This window comes from Balaenoptera physalus, assembly GCF_965194825.1.
Source record: "Balaenoptera physalus genome assembly, chromosome: 14".
Taxonomy (NCBI): domain Eukaryota; kingdom Metazoa; phylum Chordata; class Mammalia; order Artiodactyla; family Balaenopteridae; genus Balaenoptera; species Balaenoptera physalus.
Window position 1 is genome coordinate 10,536,858 of NC_138893.1, and position 21,645 is coordinate 10,558,502.

General features: G+C 42.6%; 1 protein-coding gene across 6 annotated transcripts in view; it reads right to left on the bottom strand.

Annotated features, from left to right (window-relative positions):
• TBCE (tubulin folding cofactor E) overlaps positions 1 to 21,645 on the bottom strand; it is a 106,901-nt gene that overhangs the window by 7,475 nt on the left and 77,781 nt on the right. For all 6 annotated transcript variants that reach the window (XM_082423129.1, XM_082423128.1, XM_082423125.1 and 3 more), the window contains 6 exons: positions 13,836 to 14,021; positions 9,152 to 9,240; positions 4,362 to 4,461; positions 3,066 to 3,168; positions 1,605 to 1,681; positions 207 to 302 (listed from right to left, as the gene is read on the bottom strand). In XM_082423129.1, the coding sequence (XP_082279255.1) occupies positions 207 to 302; positions 1,605 to 1,681; positions 3,066 to 3,168; positions 4,362 to 4,461; positions 9,152 to 9,240; positions 13,836 to 14,021 (651 nt within the window). The remainder of the gene's footprint in view (positions 1 to 206; positions 303 to 1,604; positions 1,682 to 3,065; positions 3,169 to 4,361; positions 4,462 to 9,151; positions 9,241 to 13,835; positions 14,022 to 21,645) is intronic.

Here is a 21,645-nt window from a genome sequence, read left to right on the forward strand (position 1 = left end):
ACTGTATGTGGTTCACAAGTCAATTCTCTAAATGAATTCAAATAAAAATTTCCCAAAAAAAAAAAAAATTTCCCAAAGGGAATTACTCAATTTGGGAATTCCATCATCATTATCATATTTCCACTGAGAAAGTATATATAGCATAGGATCCATTCACTAAAAATTTACTAAGAACTATTGTAATAGGCATTTTAGGAGCGGGTTACCTGGGCAGATATGCTATTAGAAACAGCTGGTTTTCATCAATTAATTGATTAGAAGAAAGGTCTAACAACTTGACCGTCTGTAGAACATCAGTCGGCCTGTATGGAAGATAAAATTTTTTCAACATAAATTTAATTTCTTAATTGTTTTCAAAGATACAGCCTTAAAATACCTGCATCTGGTGTTGAGAGGTCAGGGGGTGGGAGGCAAGTATATGATATGAGTATAAAAGGGCACCGTAAGAGATCCTAGTGGTAATGGGAATGTTCTGTCTCTCGACTGGACCAGTGTCCTAGTTGTGATACTGACCGTAGCTTTGCAAGACGTTACCAATGGGGAAACTGGGTGATGGGTACATGTGATCTCTGGGTACTGTTTCTTATAACTGCACGTGAATCTAAAATTACCTCAAAATTAAAAGTTTAATTTTTAAAAAACTACATGTGCCTGTATAATAAATAAAATCATTCTCAACAGTAAATTTTCATTAATTTGAATCCTTTGAGAATTTGCTGTGAATTTGTCCATGTTTAAGTTTGTTTTACATACTAATGATACCAACACAAGAGGAAGATTAGGCAACATATTTAATCTACTTAAGACAACAAGCTTTTTACACACAGTCATCCCTCAGAATCCATGGGGGATTAGTTCCAGGACCCCCCATGGACACCAAAACCTGAGGATACTCGAGTCCCTTACATAAAGTGACACAGTATTTGCATATAACCTACACACATCCTCCATATATTTTAAATCATCTGTAGAGTACACCTAATACAATGTAAATAGTTCCAGTGCCCGGCAAATTCAAGCTTTGCTTTTAGGAACTTTCTGGAATTTTTTTTCCCCAAATATTTTCCATCTGTGGTTGGTTGGATCTGTGGATGCAGAACCTAGGGATATGGAGGGCTGTACTTTGGTACAGTGACCTTAAAAAGATAATGCTAGTTTAAAATCCATTATTTAATCCTTAGAGCATATCCTACAGAACTTCCACTTAGAAACAGAAGTTAAATACATTTATGTAAAACTAATACAATTCATGGCTTCAAAAATATTTAATTCAAGGCTTTCACTGTGATGGGGTTTCCTCAGTTAGAACCTCTTAGTGAAGTCTGAGTTGACATTCTAATTTGTGAAGGCAATGAATAATAAGCATTTCTCTAATTCTTATTTGCAAATCCTCCTAAAACTTAACGTTAGGTATAATTGAGATCATTTATTTATTCAGAGTGACTAAATGATATGCAGCTATTTCTCAGAGAGAGAATGATTATACCTCTTTACCCTTGAAGTTCGGAAAAACTATAATACATAAAAATGCTTTTGAATTAAAAAAAAAAAAAAAAAAGAATGACTAAATGGTGACCGATGCATTGATGTAAAACCCTGGTTACCTTTCTGAAATGACGATACTGTTGGATTCAAGGTACAGTTTCTCAAGGACAGGACACCCGGAGGCACAGCGGAGCACCTGGGGGGAAAGTCAAGTCAGGGTGAGGCGGCCTCGCTGGTCATTTTCCCCACGTGCTTATCACTAGAACCTCCACACGGATGCAGTTCAGCTACTGCTGTAGAAATAAGTGCCTATGGGACTTCCCTGGCCGTCCAGTGGTTAAGACTCCACGCTTACAGTGCCGGGGGAACAGGCTGGATCCCTATTCAGGGAACTAAGATCCCGCATGCCGCGTGGGGCGGCCAAAACATAAAATGAAACAAGGTAAAATTAAAAAGGAAAGAAAGAAATGCCTTTGGACATTTTGTTACAGACTCTATCTCAGGCCGGGAGTGCCAGTGGACGGCTGATAAAATTACGGTGTTAAAGGGCCACACTTTAATGACACGGGAGCACACACTTCGGGCACCTGGAACCAACCAGGATAGGTATCAGCCCATCATTCAGGCATATCCTGACCTGTACAAAGTGGAACTGGAGATGGTGACCTAGCACGTTCTCATTATTGGATACAGTTTGTTTAACCAACGGAAGGAAACATGTGAAACGCCTTTCCTTACTTCTCAATGCCAATCTGGGTTTATAAAGAATGTACTAATAGGACAAACTTTCTCAACAACTATTTCTACATTTTCTCACTGGACCTTTACTGCCATCTCCACCTCCAGAGTCTCTCCGTGCCCTTCCTTCCTGTTCTGGAGGGAGCAGCTCTCAAGGAAGGAGCCCTAGGAAGGAAGTCAGGCAGCTGTAGCCACGGACGGCCCAAGTGAAAGGCCACTTATCTCTTGGGGAGGTGCCCAGGTGGCACTTCACAGATGAACAGCTTTGCTGGGATGTACTTATCTGCACTTGGTTTGAAAGTGGAGTGTTCTGGGTGTGTGAAGTCAGTTAACCTCTGACAGAACTGAGTAGTACCAGATATAAGTTCCAAAGGCTGCAGGGCCCAGGACCCACGAGTCCACTATCAAACCCAGCTGTGTACACGAACAGTGGCTTCTAGGAGCCGAACTGCAAACAAGAAAAGGGTGAGAGAACCTTTCTGAGGCTCGGCCTCGGCCCTGAGAACACTCATGGGGAAACTCAGGCAGCTAAAAGCTCAATCCAGAGCTAACTCTAAGGCTTTTCAAAGCGCAGCATGTACTTGGTGCAGACCATCAGGAGAGCCACTGCTCAGGAGACACCAGAACTCATCAGAGGCACCAAGAGAAACAGGATGGATTCTGAGATACCACATTCTAACTATGAGGATTTTGTAACTCCTTTCTGTAAGGCCGTTTAAAGAACCCTATTATCTGGATAATAGGATGATTAAAATGAAGGCACCATTGGGCTTCAATCCCCCATTAAATCAAGAATTTAAAACTGCTTATTACTGGGTAACAAACCAAAGAAATATGTTTACCTCCGTCCATGTAATTCCTATCCGGTTAAGGACTAAAACCTTCAGTGCAGAAAATGTTCCAGTTGGAGATGGTGAACTGGAGGGAAATTTTAGTTTGTTTTCACTGTGTAGAAGAAGAGACACGATGAGCTTATGGCGATAGAGGAGGCCCAACTGAGACAGTCACTGAAAGCAATAGTTTGGGATTTGATATGAGGAGTCTGGTTTGTTTCAACCTTAAAATGCGATTGTACTAAACACAAAGTGAGTCAAGACTGTCTAATTTTTAATAGTTACAAGATACAACTTGGTATCTGACATGCAGAGATGTGTTTATGGGGTTAGGGCCGCGGTGAGGCTGCAGATTTCCTGAAACACAAGGCTCAGGCATTGATTTGTGAGGTCAGCTTCTGGCTTCACAAGCTGCGGCTCTGGACACTGTAAAATTCAGTCCCGCTCTCAAGAGTCTTACTGACGTGCTAGGTTGTGGGCTAGAATTCTGCTTCTAAACAGAGCCTGCTAACGGGATGGATGAAATAAATTACTGCCCTAAAGTTCTCTCTCAAGATCCTAATCTCAGAAGGTACCCCATATCTTTTTCTTTCTCAGAAGGTATCCCATCTTGACAGTCATTGTGAATGAAGATACTATTAAAGCCCTAATTTCCAGAAAAGGTGACGCCATGGGTGAGAGTCCACTCTTTGCTCTATTTGGAAGGACAACTAATTTAGGCCTGTCCATCTCCTCCACCGAACCTGCCTGAGCCAGGGACAACTCACCTGTACGTGTAAAGTTGGCTCAGGTGTGAAAGGGGGAGCCTGGCCGAGCCCTTGGAAAGTTAGGTTCTGAGATTAAAACTAATCAGATACTCAAGAAGGCCTGGAAAATTGTGACATTAGTAAAATACAGAGCTCAGTGAAAATTCCTTATCAGAACTGAATTAAGCAGCACCCCAATGAAATGACTCATTCCTAAAGCAATTAAGTGCTGGAAGGTTGAGAATGTACAAACACCTTTAATCACATCTCCTTCTCCCCACTTAAATATCAAAGTCCCCAGGTGGGCCATCTTCTATGGTCAGGCCTATAAGAAACATGAAGACTTTCCAGCTCAATATAGTAAGCCACCCCACCGCGCTGCCCGCATCAAAAGTAAAACACGTTACCTATTAATGAATCACCTCAGGTGACCATTTGAAAAACTAGAATCATCAAAGACTATTAAGGAATAAGCTAAACTTAGATAAATTCAACTAAGCCGTCCTCCCCACGTCACTCCCACAGAGAGGCTGACAGTTAGGCAACCGCACGTTCATACCTGAGATTAAGGACTTCCAGGTGCTTGAGCTGGTCAGTAATATCTACGACTTCATCCCATGATGACAACAGGTTTTTTGACAAATCTATGCTTCTAAGATCTAAATGCACATGTTAAGAAACAGTAATATGGAAAGATTCATAAAAGACAGGATATTAATTACCTCAATTCTGGAACATGGGATTGTTCCCTTTTCACTTTATACCTTCTATTCTGCTTGAAATTTTTTCATGAGCACATATTACTTTTACCCATTTTAATCATCCAGCTGTTCATCCAGAAACTAAAAAGTTCATTGTCACATGCTGCAAGCTTGAGACAGACACAGACAATCAAATGAGTGAGAACCAAATGTCGTTAACGCTAAACCATTCTAGCATTATCCGACAAAAAGAGAAAAACCAACAGTGATGGCAATTGTGATCACCGAGCACCTCAGGTGCGCCCATGGGCCTTGCCCTTGGCACTGAGGAGCCCCTGCAGCCTCACACCAAGCACATGCATCTCCTCCTGGAGGGCACCGCTGAGCTCTGTGCTGCAGGAATCCCCAAGTAAGGAGAGGCACCTCCGGGGGCCAACAGGGTTAGCTTGGACACATGTTCAAAAGTGCTAAGAATGGCCTGCAATTCAGAGGGTCTCCTGTGGACTGGACGGAGTGAGTGTGACACCCACCGTCCCTGGTACAGGAATCCAGAGGGGGTAAACCAGTAGAACAGAAAGAGAAAGGCACCTGATGCCAGGGGGGAGTGGTGGCAGTGCCATCAAGAGGCCAAACCCCTGGGCAAGAGACAGAAAGAAGCTTGGAGCAGGACTGGACCAGCTCAAGGAGAATCTTACATGCTACTCTGATACGTATAGAAGCTGTTCAGCTCATTCCTCTATTCTGCAAATAATGATTGGGGGCCAGGTGTCTAGCAGTGAACATGATGATCAGTAAGCACGTGCATCTCTGGTGTGCCAGATACAGACACATATCAAGAGTACCAGCGCCGGGCCTGCAGCAAAGGGGGTGTGTGAGGAATTTATACACGTTGCTCACGGAAGACCACCTTCTCTATAAGGTGATATGTGAGCAGAGAATGAAAGGAAATGAGGGAATGCCATCCTGGAGAAGAGCATCAGGGCAGAAGGGATGACATAAGCAAAGGCCCGGAGGTCGGAACAGGTTTGGCCTACGGCCGGGACGGCAAGCTCCCGTGTGCCCGGGCAGAGGGGGTGGCGGTCTGGAAGGGAGGTGCCCGAGGCCTCGGGGGCCAGGCCAGATCACAAAGGGCCTTGCAGGACCTTTGTTAGTCTCTGCCTGAAAGGGGAGCTACTGGTGTGAGCGGATTTAGACCTTTAAAAGGTCACTCTGCTGCTGTGCTAAGGAACAGACTGCAGGGAAACGAAGACGGAGCAGAAAGAGGAGGCGGCAGGTTCCTGAGCAATCCGGCTCAGACCAGACTGGGGCGCTAGAGGGGATGGGGATGTCGGGTTTGGTGTCCTAACAGGAAAGCGGAGCTGCTGGGACTTGCCGCTGGATTCAGATGAGAGAGGTGAGAAAAAAGGAAGAGTTACATTAACTCCAAGGTTTTTGGCCAGTGCCAGTGGAGCTGCCCTTTACCGAGACAGGAAAGACTACAGATGAGCAGGTTTCAGGGGACTTAACGTCCCGGCGTGTTCAATTCGTGATGACCACGAGACATCCAAACAGAGGTATCAGGTACACAGCGGGCAGACAGGTCTGAGAGGGGACGGGTCTGGGCTAGAGGCCAAAGTGCAGGAGCCCGGCATCTGCAGGCTGCGCACGTCTCCTCAGGAGCAAGTGTAAACAGAGAGGCCAAGGGTCAGGGGTCTGAGCCTGGGGCGCAGCGACCTCTGCAAGAGAGACTGAGGAGGACAGGCCGATGCAGGAAAGAGAACCAGGATCAAAGAACAACAACTACCTGCATCCCGCGTGGTCCACTGGATGCCGGAAGCATTCTCCTTTATCACGGAAGGAAAAAACGGAGGCGCAGAGCAGTCAGTGACCGTGCCGCCTGGTGCAGACAGGTGTGAATTTAAACCCAAATCAGCCTCGATCCAAAGCCCATTTTCTTACAGCCCACTATGCCACAGGGAGTCTTTACGCATAAAACACGGAGAAAGTAGCTTTTAATAAAAACAGTGGCATCAATCGACAGGGTTGGTTGAAGAGGAAAGCCTTTTAGGCAGGTACCAGTTAGGAAGCTCCGTGAGGTGGCAGGAAGAGGGAAAAGAAGGCAGTGGAGATGCACAGAAGGGGATGAACCCAACCCGGCCGGCACCGGCAAGCCAGACCCTGTGCCGGCTCCCGCTGGCTGTGGGTGAACTGGGGCCAGACAGCTAAGGACCGTTCTGACGGCTTTAAATGCTTGTGTTTTAGGCGGTCCTGTAAGCATCCACACAACCTCCTCCAGTTTGCTGGTGGTTGGCAGGCCTAAGCTGTTTACTCTTTGGCTCTTCAGGGAACAGCTTGCCGGCTCCCAACCTAAGGAGACTCTAGAAGAACCCGGGGCACAGCAGGGACTTGGAAATAACGCCCAGAACCCTGGGGGCAGGATTCTTATGCCCTACAGATGAGACACAGAGCAGCACGACGCGTCCAAGCTCCGGGTCTCGCTGCCGGCAGAGTGAAGCTCAGTGGCGGAAACGGCAAAGAAAAGCTGGGCTTTTTTCCCCTAGCAGAACAACTACCACCTAAAGGTGCCGAATCAAACAGAAGGAGAAGCTGCTACACCAGCTGGACAGAGCATCCTCGGCAGCCACCTGGCCGAAAGCTCCCTCTGAGGGTCTCAAAGCCGCCGCAGGAGCAGAGGGGCTTGACCCCGACGTGGGCGTTCCCTCCGGTCCCTGCAGCGCGGCCCCTCGTGCCGCCCCGTGTCCCATGGCCGCTCCACCCTAGCCGCGGGCCCTCGTGCGATGGCTGAGCGGGGCGCGTCTCGGGGCTGGCGGTCCAACTCCAGCCGCCCTTTGTTTCCACCACCTCTGCTAACTCTGGGCCATTAAGTTGGTGGGAAAGGGTTCGAGGCCACTCATTCTCCACTCACTCATGCTTTCCATTGTGTAGCCAGAATTATACATATTTCTGCTAGTCTGTACAGAGCACAGGGACCACCTGCATTCTGATACCAACTCCAGACAGGCCAACAGTCGTGAATGTCGTCCCCACACGCGTGTGCACGCACACACACACACACACACGCGCGCGCGCACAGCCCAGGGAGTTCCTGGTGCTCTTGCTCCTGTGGGCAGAGGATCTTCCCCACGTTCAGAGCCACCTGGGGAGGCATCTCTTCCCCAGCGGAGCTCTCCAACCTGACACACTCCCACTGCTTTCAGCCCCAGCTGAGCGAATGACCTCAGAGAGGAATCAGCTTACAAACGGTGACTGGATTAAACACACCAGGCAATCCTTCAACTTCGGGCAAGAATTCAATCAGCAAGGGTAAGGCATTCATCACCGAGTCTGCAGATATCGGCGGAGACTTGGTTATCTCACCAAACCTCATTGCCTCACACCTTGGGGGACATTCTTCCCCAGCAGAGAGAGCGGGTATAAACAAACGAGACGCTGATTCCCTAGCACACTGCTGACAACTCCAATCAACCAAACAATTCACGCGCCCAAACCCCTCTGCGGACCAGATCTTCTCTGTGTTGAAGATGAGCCTTGAACCGCCCGATTCCCAGTCTTCCAAAACCACTTAGGAGGAGGCCAGGCAGATTATAGAATGCGCCAGGCACCTCTGTGGCACTCTGCTCCTTACAAGCTCCATTCCACACCCTGAAATGCCCTGACCTGGCTGCCTAACCTGCAGAGGGAACGACCTTTCCTGTCACCACAAAGCAGGCACCGCCAGGGTGGTTAGAAACATTTTGCTAAAGCAAGCTACTCTCATCTGCCATCTCTTCAGTCAAGAAACCTGACTGTAAGCTGCTACCTTTTGCATAAACTATTATGTACAGACTAGGCAGACTTAAGGAATTGGGAGAAGACCTTTTAAAGTCAGAGAAAGTCTATTTCATTCGCCACTGGGGTTTTTTTTTTAAGGCCAAAAAAATGCGTTTATTTGGGGTTTGTTTGGACTGCAGCCCAGGAGACACAGATCCAAGCAGCACTTGAATTGTGTTCCACCAGACTACAAAATGGAGCAAGTTTACTGGGAATTTTTTTAAACTTACCTACTGTATTTTTAGTTGTGGGAATAAGAGTAATACAGGGCCAAAAAAACACACTCGCAAGAGAAGATAGAGATAAGAGATGACAAACTTTGGAAAAGCCTGTATTATAACAAAACTGCATCCAGCTACATGAACAGGAACCTTAATAAAGGAAAGAGTTTATCTTCCTCCCTCACCGGAAGGCAGTTGGGGCTGGCGCAGTGGCCCGGGTACCATCCAGGATGCCCGCCCCTCTCATCCTTCCCTCCCAGTCCGCCCTGGATGGTGTTCTTCCCACAGGTTGGCTGCTGAGCCCTGGGCGTTCTGTCTGCGCTCAAGGCAGGGGAGGGCGGAGGGCAATGGACAGAAGCAGATCCAGCCACGTCTGTCCCCCTTGAAGGAGCCCCAACCAGAAACTCTCATGTGACATCTCCCTGGTCGGGGCGAGTCACACTGCCTCACCTGAAAGCAAAGGGTCTAGGAAGGTAACAGTTTACCTGGGCGGTGACAACCCCAGGTGAGACCAAGTCCCTGTTAGGAGAACGGACACTGGGTAGGCAACCAGGGTGTCTGGCTCAAGTGTCAAAGCCAGTCAGACCCCAGTGACGAGTTCTCATTGGGAAGGATACTAGGACAAGCTTTGGCAATTCCTCCTTTGTCACCAGGACCATTTACTGCGCAGTTCCTCAAAGAAACTTCCTGCAACTTGCTCAGCTGACTGCATGAAAAACACATAGTTCACATGTATGCATAAACACATACGCTATCCACCGGCCCTTTAAAAAATTGAAAAGCATTTCAGACATATAAAAAGGCACCAGAAATAACAAATTCCAGTAGCCACCACCCAACTTAAGAAATAAAGCATTACTTTAAAAAAAAAAGAAAAAGAAATAAAGTGTTACAAACATGACACACATAAGTGAAGCCCTCTGAGTCCCTTTCCATCACCCCCGCCCCTCCTCCTCCTCTGTTCCACGTAGGGAATCAGGGCACTGCGTTCGACGTTGACTTAATCTTAAGCATTTCTTAATAGCTTTACTACATATTTCCATGTCCCTAAACAATTACAGTATTTTTGTATATTATGAAATTTGACATAAATGGTAGTGTACTGCGTATATCCTCCTGCAACTTTTTCCCTCAATAGTACGTTATTCAGCAGTAAGATGTAGCTATGTGGACACGTGCTCCAGAGCACGCACCTTCACACCTCGTAGTTTGTTACTATACGGAGAGACCACAGGTAATTTATTTCCTCCCCTGGGACAGGTAGATTAGCCCCAACAGTGCTGAAGGACACACCCCTGTATAGTTTTTGCACTCACGTGGGAAAGTCTCTCTAGGGATACAGCCTAGAGAGCGTGAGTGCGTGTCTTCAGCTTTTTTAGATACTCTCAGAAGCCACTTTTTCAGTGTAGAGAAGCTGTGTTGTTCTGTTCATTAAAAGAGCCCATGTGTTACAGAACACAGGGCCTGGAGCCAGACTGCCTGGGTTCCAACCCCGATCCCACCGCTCCTCTGGCCTGGGGTGAGTTAACATCCGTGAGCCTCCGAGTCCACATCTACACACCCACATCCACAGCAGTGTCACTCACAACCGTCATATGTGAGCAAACCAAGTGTCCACTGACCGATGAATAAAGTGTGCTCAATCCATACAATGGAATATTATTCAGCCTTGAAAAGGAAAGAAATTCTGACACATGCTGCAACATTGGTGAACCTGGAGGACATTATGCCGAGTGAACTAGGCCAGCCACAAAAGGACAAACACTGTATGCCTGCATTTATATGAGGTACCTAAGTGGGCATCGACTTCACAGAGACAGAAGTAGAACGGTGGTTGCCAGGGCCTGGGTGGGGAGAGATGCGCAGCTCTTACTGAAGGGTTACAGGGTTTCAGTTTGGGAAGATGGAAAGGTTCTGAAGATGGAAGGTGATGACGGTTGCACAACAGTGGGAATGTACCGAACGCTGCTGAACTATACACTTAAAAATGGTTAAGATGGTAAATTTCGCATTATGTATATTTTACAATTTTAAAATGCTATGATAATTTTTTTAAATTTATTTATTTATTTATTTTTGGCTGCGTTGGGTCTTCATTGCTGCACGCGGTCTTTCTCTCATTGTGGTGAGAGGGGGCTACTCTTTGCGGTGCGCGGGCTTCTCACAGCGGTGGCTTCTCTTATTGCGGAGCACGGGCTCTAGGCCCGCGGGCTCAGTGGTTGTGACACGTGGGCTCAGTAGTTGTGGCGCGTGGGCTTAGCTGCTCGGCAGCATGTGGGATCTTCCCGGACCAGGGCTCGAACCCGTGTCCCCTGCACTGGCAAGCGGATTCTTAACCACTGCGCCACCAGGGAAGTCCATGCTATGATAATTTAGTGAGTCGGTATTTGTGAAACTCTCAGAATATTGCGTGACATACAGTAAGTCACTTTATAAGTATTTATAAAAATAAACATAAAACTGACAACCTTTGGGGGGACTACTATGACCACCATGCAAGGCATCAGCTATTACAATCACCAGAAGCTAGGGGGAAAAGACAGCAGCAATGTTCCAGGGCAGAGGCTTCCAAACTTTCTCAGTTCACAGGGCCCTTCACAGTGTTTCAGTAATTTTCCAAGGTGCCCCTAGGCCAAAAGAAACACCTCACAGTTCCATTTAGTAAGCAGTTAGGGCCAAACAACTTAATAATTATTAATGTCCTACCAAACTAGTGTCTGTCTAGTGGGCACTGCACAACTTCCCGAACCCTGGAATCAGACTGGACCCTCACCACCTCCTTTTCCCGTTCCATGATGATTTTCAGGAGATACTGGCTTTTCTTTCGGCACAAGAACAGCCAAAAACCCAGCTCTGCAGGGAAATGACACCATGGAAAGGAACAGTAGGAATATCATGAAACTGAACTAGCTCCAACTAGTAGTTTGCACCGTGTCCGACAGATGTCACTGTTTCCCTCTAAAATTCAAAATATCCTGTTGTGCCCCAGTGAGTTTCCTGCAGGCCCGGGAAACCTTGGTACAAAGCTTAGGGATCCAGGTCTGAATTCAGACACCACTCCAGGGCCACAGCCATCTCCAAGGAGAAACCACACATAATGGTCTTTATTTGGTTTTGATTCCTTTATTATGTCTTTTCTCGGTGCTACAAACTCAAAGCTGGTCAGCTGGAATTAATCAGGAGACAATACAGTGGCTGAAAGCAGAGGTTTCCATCCCCAGCAGTGACGCCTACCATTCACGGCAGGATCTCAACCGCTATTCCCAACGGCTCTAACAGCTTAGGTGTTACTTTGGAAATGAGGAAGCGGAGGCTTAGAAGCCGGAATTAACTAACTCTAACTGCTGTCAGGGCTAGAAAGTGGCTTAGCTGACACCTGAACCCAGCCTGACTGGCTCCAACATTGGGTCCTTCCCAGGAAAGACACTAGCTAATTACTGAACACACTGATACTCAGGCAGTAGAGTCCTTCACCAGAAAACTTCATGAGTTATGCAGCTGCTCATAAACTAGGGGAGGAAAAATCTGTTCGCATCTGTTGTTAATATTCACAGAGCCCATGGTGCTCTCTGAAAGAGATTAACCAATAGGGGGGGAAAAAAGCCTCTTCTGGGTAAATGATACTTAAATATTTGCATTTTAAATGGAAAAAATAGGGACTTCTCTGGTGGTCCAGTGGGTAAGGCTCCACGCTCCCAATGCAGGGGGCCAGGGTTCGATCCCTGGTCAGGGAACTAGATCCCACATGCATGCTGCAACTAAGAAGTCTGTGTGCTGCAACTGAAGGAGCCCGTATGCTGCAACTAAGACTCGGAGCAGCCAAAATAAATAAATTAATTAATTAAAAAATAAATAAATAAATGGAAAAAATAAAGCAAAGAACTCTAACCCTATGAAGCACATAGCTCTATAAATCAACAGCAAAAACCATTCACGTTAGTTCTCTCTCAGTGGCGCATTAGTCATGACTCTCTTTTGTTCAGTTTATATATTCTAAATCCTCAACAATGAATGTATATTGTTTGTAATTAACAGTCAAGTTATTGCTTTTTCAAAAATCTTGATTTATTTTGAGTTTTCTTTTTCTTTTTTTTTTTTAATGCTGGTCATCTGTACTAAAAAGCAGAGATATCAAGAAATGAATTTACTGGGAGTTCCTTGATGGTCTAGTGATTAGGACTTGGCGCTTTCACTGCCATGGCCCGGATTCAATCCCTGGTTGGGAAACTGAGATCCCGCAAGCCGTGCAGTGTGGCCAAAATTTCAAAAAAAATTAAAAATTTTTTAAAAAAGAAAGAAATGTATTTACTCTTCAACACTATCCCCATGTGCACTTAAATTCTGTATCATGTTAAATCTTAATGACAATAATAACAACAAGAGCAACAAAAAGATAGCAAAGAATTTTACTCTGAACAAAACCACAGTTCAATTCTTTTACTTTAGAGACAAAGTAAAAGATCGCAGGCCTATGCCAAGTAGCGGCAAATCTACTCTCCAAAGTGGCCGCCAGGGGTCATTACTTGGACGCATCATCCAGGTCAGGGTCAAACACCACTCACTGACCATCGCTGCTAAACCAGTGTAACGTGGGAGGTTCGTGTGCAGTTGTGCGCAGTTCTGTGTGAATATCAGCTTCCGCACTCTCTGGTTCACGCGGTGCCTCAGAATGAGCAGTGAGCCTGTTTACAGGGCATCAGTGTGTTCAGAGAGTTGGGGAGGACAGAGAAGTTCAAATGCAGCAGTTTCAAAATGCATTATGTAGTGCCCCTCAGACTGCTCCACAGTCACCTGCGGCTACTTCTTAAAAGCAAGAGCCCATGCATGGTACTCTGATCTAGTGGGTCTGGGATGGGACCCAGGATTCTGCATGTTTCAAAAGGAGCCCAGGTGATGAGGGTGTGCAGCAGAGATGGGAACCACTGGGTTCTAGAAGGTGCCATCATGCTACACGGCACAGGTAACAATGTAGACTTCTGTTTCCATTTTTGACTTATCATCCAGACGTCAACCTTAGTTCCTTAATAATTAGTGAATACAATAGAGTATGGTATAAATATTCATAATGGGCAAATCAGTGTTTTATTTCCAATCTAGGAAAGTCCTGTGCTAAAATAAGGATTTTAATTTCCCTGAATACTCAATCCTTGGATTCCTCTGATCTCAACTTACTGTTTTGCAGAAAAGATAAGACGACTTCGGGAGCAAAGTTCTGAGCACTGACGTGCAGTCAGCTGACCTTAAATCCTGCACTTTGATGAAACTGTGAAAGTCGGCTCTACCATTATCACTTCCACTTACCTTTGCTGTTTTACAACAGAGTCAAAACCAATGGTTTCCACAGGTTTATTTCCAATTGTAACAATCTGCTCTTTTCCCTCTTCCTCTGGTTCATCCTCTAACGCATAGCGGTTCTTAATCGCAGTGAGAAAGTCTACTCCAAAATTTACTTTGTTTGGACGAATGAAGGATCCTCCTGTTGGGTGCCTGGGAAAAGAGAGGAACAGAAGAGAGAAAATATCATCTATGAGGACCTTTAAATAAGACGACACACACAAAAATCCTTTATAAACTGTCACTCTGCCACAAATGTAAAATGCATTTACAAATATATTAGCAAATAAAAGCAATTAAACAATTTTTAAAAAGAAGGAAAAAGAAAGTATCATCCACCATAAGGCAATGTTCTGAAGGTTTTCAAAATTTTCTGTATGCTGAAAAAGTAGAATCAGCATAAAAGGGAGAGTAATATATTAAAAAAAAAAAAAGGGTAATTCATACAATTGATCATAAAGGGTTGTGTGCTGATGCAAGCATGTAAAATCCCAATAGATAAACAGACAAGAAATATGTAACAGATGATTCACAAAAGAGGAAAGAGAAGTATTAAATCCATGGGGGAAAAGTTTTACCTTGCTAATGATTAAGAAATGTAAATTGGGACTTCCCTGGTGGTCCAGTGGTAAAGAATCCACCTTCGAATGCAAGGGACATGGGTTTGAGCCCTGGTCGGGGAACTACATGCTGCGGGGCAACTAAGCCCGCGCACCACAACTACTGAGCTCTCGTGCCTCAACAAGAGAGCCTGCGTGCGGCAAACTACAGAGCCCACGCACCCTTGAGCCCGCGCGCCACAGCTAGAGAGAGAAAACCCATACGCCACAACGAGAGAGAAGCCCACGCACCGCAACGAAGACCCAACACAGCCAAAATTAAATAAATATTTTTAAAAAAAGAAATGTAAATTCAAGCAATGAAACTATTTTCAACAAATCTAGCAAAAAATAAATTCCTAACACTCAAAGACTGAAAGGTTGGGTTAGTTCTTGACTGTATAATCCTACTCATGGGAATTTGTCAGCAGGCAATAATTTAAAAATAAAAACAAAATTGCATTTACAAAGATTCTATATAATAGCATTTTTTTGGTAATAGAGCAACTCTGGAAACCATAAAAATTCCCAGCTGGACAGGAACTATTAAGTAAACCAGACAGATGCAGTCATTAAAATACTGTAGCTATAATACTTAATAAAATTACTTACAGAATAATGCTAAGATTTCTAAAAATTGAACCAAATTGTACATGACACAACTACAGAGGAATCATATCTATGGCTAGACAAAGATCGAATAAGGACACAAAGAAATGAAAACATTTGTGGATAACAGGGTTATGTACAAAAATCTTTTAAATGATAATCTGAACTAAATGAAAGTTCAAATATGGCACTAAAATAGAGCATGTGGAAAGAATTCTATAGAAATATAGAATATTTTATCACAATTTATATTCAGGTTTTATAACAATTTTTAGTAATAATCTCTAGAAGAATTTAATAAAATATTAATCATATTGCTGTATGTAATGACTGTTGTCAGGGTTTCCAAGAGATTCAAAACAGATCTTTAGACACATTAAATTTCAGCATTCAGCACTGCATCATGGCAATGATACCTTACTTTCAGGGAAATCTAAGTATGCCTATAAAACAGCTGTAGAGCAGAAGCAAGAAGAACTACAATCTTGCAGCCTGTGGAACAAAAACCACATTCACAGAAACACAGACAAGATGAAAAGGCAGAGGGCTATATACCAGATGAAGGAACAAGATAAAACCCCAGAAAAACAACTAAATGAAGTGGAGATAGGCAATCTTCCAGAAAAAGAATTCAGAATAATGATAGTGAAGATGATCCAGGACCTCGGAAAAAGAATGGAGGCAAAGATGAGAAGATGCAAGAAACGTTTAACAAAGACCTAGAAGAATTAAAGAACAAACAAACAGAGATAAACAATACAATAACCAAAATGAAAAATACACTAGAAGGAATCAATAGCAGAATAACTGAGGCAGAAGAACAGATAAGTGACCTGGAAGACAAAATGGTGGAATTCACTGCTGTGGAACAGAATAAAGAAAAAAGAATGAAAAGAAATGAAGACAGCCTAAGAAACCTCTGGGACAATATTAAACGCAACAACATTCACATTACAGGGGTCCCAGAAGGAGAAGAGAGAGAGAAAGGACCAGAGAAAATATTTGAAGAGATTACAGTCGAAAACTTCCCTAACATGGGAAAGGAAATAGCCACCCAAGTCCAGGAAGCGCAGAGAGTCCCATACAGGATAAACCCAAGGAGAAACACGCCGAGACACACAGTAATCAAATTGGCAAAAATTAAAGACAAAGAAAAATTATTGAAAGCAGCAAGGGAAAAACAAAAAATAACATACAAGGGAACTCCCATAAGGTTAACAGCTGATTTCTCAGCAGAAACTCTACAAGTCAGAAGGAAGTGGCATGATATACTTAAAGTGATGAAAGGGAAGAACCTACAACCAAGATTACTCTACCCGGCAAGGATCTCATTCAGAGTTGATGGAGAAATCAAAAGCTTTACAGACAAGCAAAAGCTAAGAGAATTCAGCACCACCAAACCAGCTCTACAACAAATGCTAAAGGAACTTCTCTAAGTGGGAAACACAAGAGAAGAAAAGGACCTACAAAAACAAACCCAAAACAATTATGAAAATGACCAGGGGAACATACATATCAATAATTACCTTAAATGTGAATGGATTAAATGCTCAAACCAAAAGACACAGGCTTGCTGAATGGATACAAAAACAAGACCCATATATATGCTGTCTACAAGAGACCCACTTCAGACCTAGGGACACATACAGACTGAAAGTGAGGGGATGGAAAAAGATATTCCATGAAAATGGAAATCAAAAGAAAGCTAGAGTAGCAATACTCGTATCAGATAAAATAGACTTTAAAATAAAGAATGTTACAAGAGACAAGGAAGGACACTATATAACGATCAAGAGATCAATCCAAGAAGAAGATATAACAATTGTAAATATATATGCACCCAACATAGGAGCACCTGAATACATAAGGCAACTGCTAACAGCTATAAAAGAGGAAATCGACAGTAACACAATAATAGTGGGGGACTTTAACACCTCACTTACACCAATGGACAGATCATCCAAAATGAAAATACAAAAGGAAACAGAAGCTTTAAATGACACAATAGACCAGATAGATTTAATTGATATTTATAGAACATTCCATCCAAAAACAGCAGATTACACTTTCTTCTCAAGTGCGCACGGAACATTCTCCAGGATAGATCACATCTTGGGTCACAAATCAAGCCTCAGTAAATTTAAGAAAACTGAAATCATATCAAGCATCTTTTCTGACCACAACGTTATGAGATTAGAAATGAATTACAGAGGAAAAAAAGTAAAAAACACAAACACATGGAGGCTAAACACTACGTTACTAAATAACCAAGAGATCACTGAAGAAATCAAAGAGGAAATAAAAAAATACCTAGAGACAAATGACAATGAAAACATGACGATCCAAAACCTATGGGATGCAGCAAAAGCAGTTCTAAGAGGGAAGTTTATAGCTATACAAGCCTACCTCAAGAGACAAGAAAAATCTCAAATAAACAATCTAACCTCACACCTAAAGGAACTAGAGAAAGAAGAACAAACAAAACCCAAAGTTAGCAGAAGGAAAGAAATCATAAAGATCAGAGCAGAAATAAATGAAATAGAAACTAAGAAAACAATAGCAAAGATCAATAGAACTAAAAGCTGGTTCTTTGAGAAGATAAACAAAATTGATAAACCATTAGCCAGACTCATCAAGAAAAAGAGGGAGAGGACTCAAAGCAATAAAATTAGAAATGAAATAGGAGAAGTTACAACAGACATCGCAGAAATACAAAGCATCCTAAGAGGCTACTACAAGCAACTCTATGCCAACAAAATGGACAACATGGAAGAAATGGACAAATTCTTAGAAAGGTTTAACCTTCCAAGACTGAAGCAGGAAGAAATAGAAAATATGAACAGACCAATCACAAGTAACGAAATTGAAACTGTGATTAAAAATCTTCCAACAAACAAAAGTCCAGGACCAGATGGCTTCACAGGTGAATTCTATCAAACATTTAGAGAAGAGCTAACACCCATCCTTCTCAAACTCTTCCAAAAACGTGCAGAGGAAGGAACACTCCCAAACTCATTCTATGAGGCCACTATCACCCTGATACCAAAACCAGACAAAGATACTACAAAAAAAGAAAATTACAGACCAATATCACTGATGAATATAGATGCAAAAATCCTCAACAAAATACTAGCAAACAGAATCCAACAACACATTAAAAGGATCATACACCATGATCAAGTGGGATTTATCCCAGAGATGCAAGGATTCTTCAATATTCGCAAATCAATCAATGTGATACACCATATTAACAAACTGAAAAATAAAAACCATATGATCATCTCAATAGATGCAGAAAAAGCTTTCGACAAAATTCAACACCCATTTATGATAAAAACTCTCCAGAAAGTGGGCATAGAGGGAACCTACCTCAACATAATAAAGACTATATATGACAAACCCATAGCAAACATCATTCTCAATGGCGAAATACTGAAAGCATTTCCTCTAAGATCAGGAACGAGACAAGGATGTCCACTCTCACCACTATTATTCAACATAGTTTTGGAAGTCCTAGCCACGGCAATCAGAGAAGAAAAAGAAATAAAAGGAAGACAAACTGGAAAAGAAGAAGTAAAACTGTCACTGTTTGCAGATGACATGATACTATACATAGAGAAGCCTAAAGATGCCACCAGAAAACTACTAGAGCTAATCAATGAATTTGGTAAAGTTGCAGGATACAAAATTAATGCACAGAAATCTCTTGCATTCCTATACACTAATGATGAAAAATCTGAAAGAGAAATTAAGGAAACACTCCCATTTACCATTCCAACAAAAAGAATAAAATACCTAGGAATAAACCTACCTAGGGAGACAAAAGACCTGTACTGTATGCAGAAAACTATAAGACACTGATGAAAGAAATTAAAGATGATACCAACAGATGGAGAGATATACCATGTTCTTGGATTGGAAGAATCAATATTGTGAAAATGACTCTACCACCCAAAGCAATCTACAGATTCAATGCAATCCCTATCAAATTACCAATGGCATTTTTTACGGAACTAGAACAAATTATCTTAAAATTTGTATGGAGACACAAAAGACCCCGAATAGCCAAAGCAGTCTTGAGGGAAAAAAACGGAGCTGGAGGCATCAGACTCCCTGACTTCAGACTATATTACAAAGGTACAATAATCGAGATAATATGGTACTGGCACAAAAACAGAAACATAGATCAATGGAACAAGTTAGAAAGCCCAGAGATAAACCCACGCACCTATGGTCAACTAATCTATGACAAAGGAGGCAAGGATATACAATGGAGAAAAGACAGTCTCTTCAATAAGTGGTGCTGGGAAAACTGGACAGCTACATATATAAAAGAATGAAATTAGAACACTCCCTAACACCATACACAAAAATAAATTCAAAATGGATTCGAGACCTAAATATACGACCAGACACTATAAAACTCTTAGAGGAAAACATAGGAGGAACACTCTGACATAAATCACAGAAAGAACTTTTTTGATCCACCTCCTAGAGTAATGGAAATAAAAACAAAAATAAACAAATGGGACCTAGTGAAACTTCAAAGCTTTTGCACAGCAAAGGAAACCATAAACAAGATGAAAGACAACCCTCAGAATGGGAGAAAATATCTGCAAATGAATCAACGGACAAAGGATTAATCTCCAAAATATATAAACAGCTCATGCAGCTCAATATTAAAGAAACAAACAACCGAATCCAAAAATGGGAAGGAGACCTAAATAGACATGTCTCCAAAGAAGATATACAGATGGCCAAGAAGCACATGAAAAGCTGCTCAACATCACTAATTATTAGAGAAATGCAAATCAAAACTACAATGAGGTATCAACCTCACACCTGTAAGAATGGGCATCATCAGAAAATCTACAGGGCTTCCCTGGTGGCGCAGTGGTTGAGAATCTGCCTGCCAATACAGGGGACACGGGTTCGAGCCCTGGTCTGGGAAGATCCCACATGCCGCGGAGCTACTAGGTCCGTGAGCCACAACTGCTGAGCCTGCGCGTCTGGAGCCTGTGCTCCGCAACAAGAGAGGCCACGACAGTGAGAGGCCTGCGCTCCGCGATGAAGAGCGGCCCCCGCTTGCCGCAACTGGAGAAAGCCCTCGCACAGAAACGAAGACCCAACACAGCCAATAAATAAATAAATAAAATTAAAAAAAAAAAAAAAAAAAAGAACATTCCTTTAAAAAAAAAAGAAAATCTACAAACAACAAATGCTGGAGAGTGTGGAGAAAAGGGAACCCTCCTGCACTGTTGGTGGGAATGTAAATTGATACAGCCACTATGGAGAACAGTGTGGAGGGTCCTTAAAAAACTAAAAATAGAATTACCATATGATCCAGTAATCCCACTACTGGGCGTATACCCAGAGAAAACCATAATTCAAAAAGACACATGCACCCCAAAGTTCATTGCAGCACTATTTACAATAGCCAGGTCATGGAAGCAACCTAAATGCCCATCAACAGACAAATGGATAAAGAAGTTGTGGTACATATATACAATAGAATATTACTCAGCCATAAAAAGGAACGAAATTGAGTCATTTGTTGAGACGTGGATGGATCTAGAGACTGTCATACAGAGTGAAGTAAGTCAGAAAGAGAAAAACAAATATCGTATATTAACACATGTATGTGGAACCTATACAAATGGTACAGATGAACCGGTCTGCAGGGCAGAAGTTGAGACAGAGATGTAGAGGACATATGTATGGACACCAATGGGGGGAAAGCAGCAGGGGGGTGGGGATGGTGGTGTGCTGAATTGGGCGATTGGGATTGACATGTATACACTGATGTGTATAAAATTGATGCCTAATAAGAACTTGCAGTATAAAAAAACAAACAAAACAACTAATACTAAACTTTCATTGGGTTATTTGTATGGAAATATGTTAATATAAATGTTTCAGACATTACATGAAATTTCTAAAAATCTTATATTTGTATTTGTATGGAAATATGTATGGCAATATGTTAATATAAATGTTTCAGACATTACATGAAATTTCTAAAAATCTTATATTTGTATTTGTATGGAAATATGTATGGAAATATGTTAATATAAATGTTTCAGACATTACATGAAATTTCTAAAAATCTTATATGTTCTGGTATAATGTTATAAGTAATAATCCTAGTTATTACTTTAAAATGTATATCTCAGAAATAACTAATTTTCTTGTCAACTGCATTATTATGAACTTTCATCAAATCTTTAACCGTGGTCATTTTTAAGTCTTTTGTCATTTACAGACAGTTCTGGGTGTACTCTGATGATTTTGCAAATATGTTCCTATAAAAGGGTTTCATCTTCAAGAAATTCATGGAAAAGACTCTGACAAGTACAGGTTTCTGGTAACTGTACTGCTGAACTGAATGAATAAGCATTTTCAGAACTCTAATGAAAAACTGATGAACTCATAAAAGTGCTAACAAACTATCAAGATGAAAAAAAAATTAATTACATGGGACTGAGTGAACTGATGAGGATGAGTATAATTTTTGTGACTTTCTGTCTGAATTTAAAAAAAAAAAAAATCCCACAAGGACTCAGAGGCAA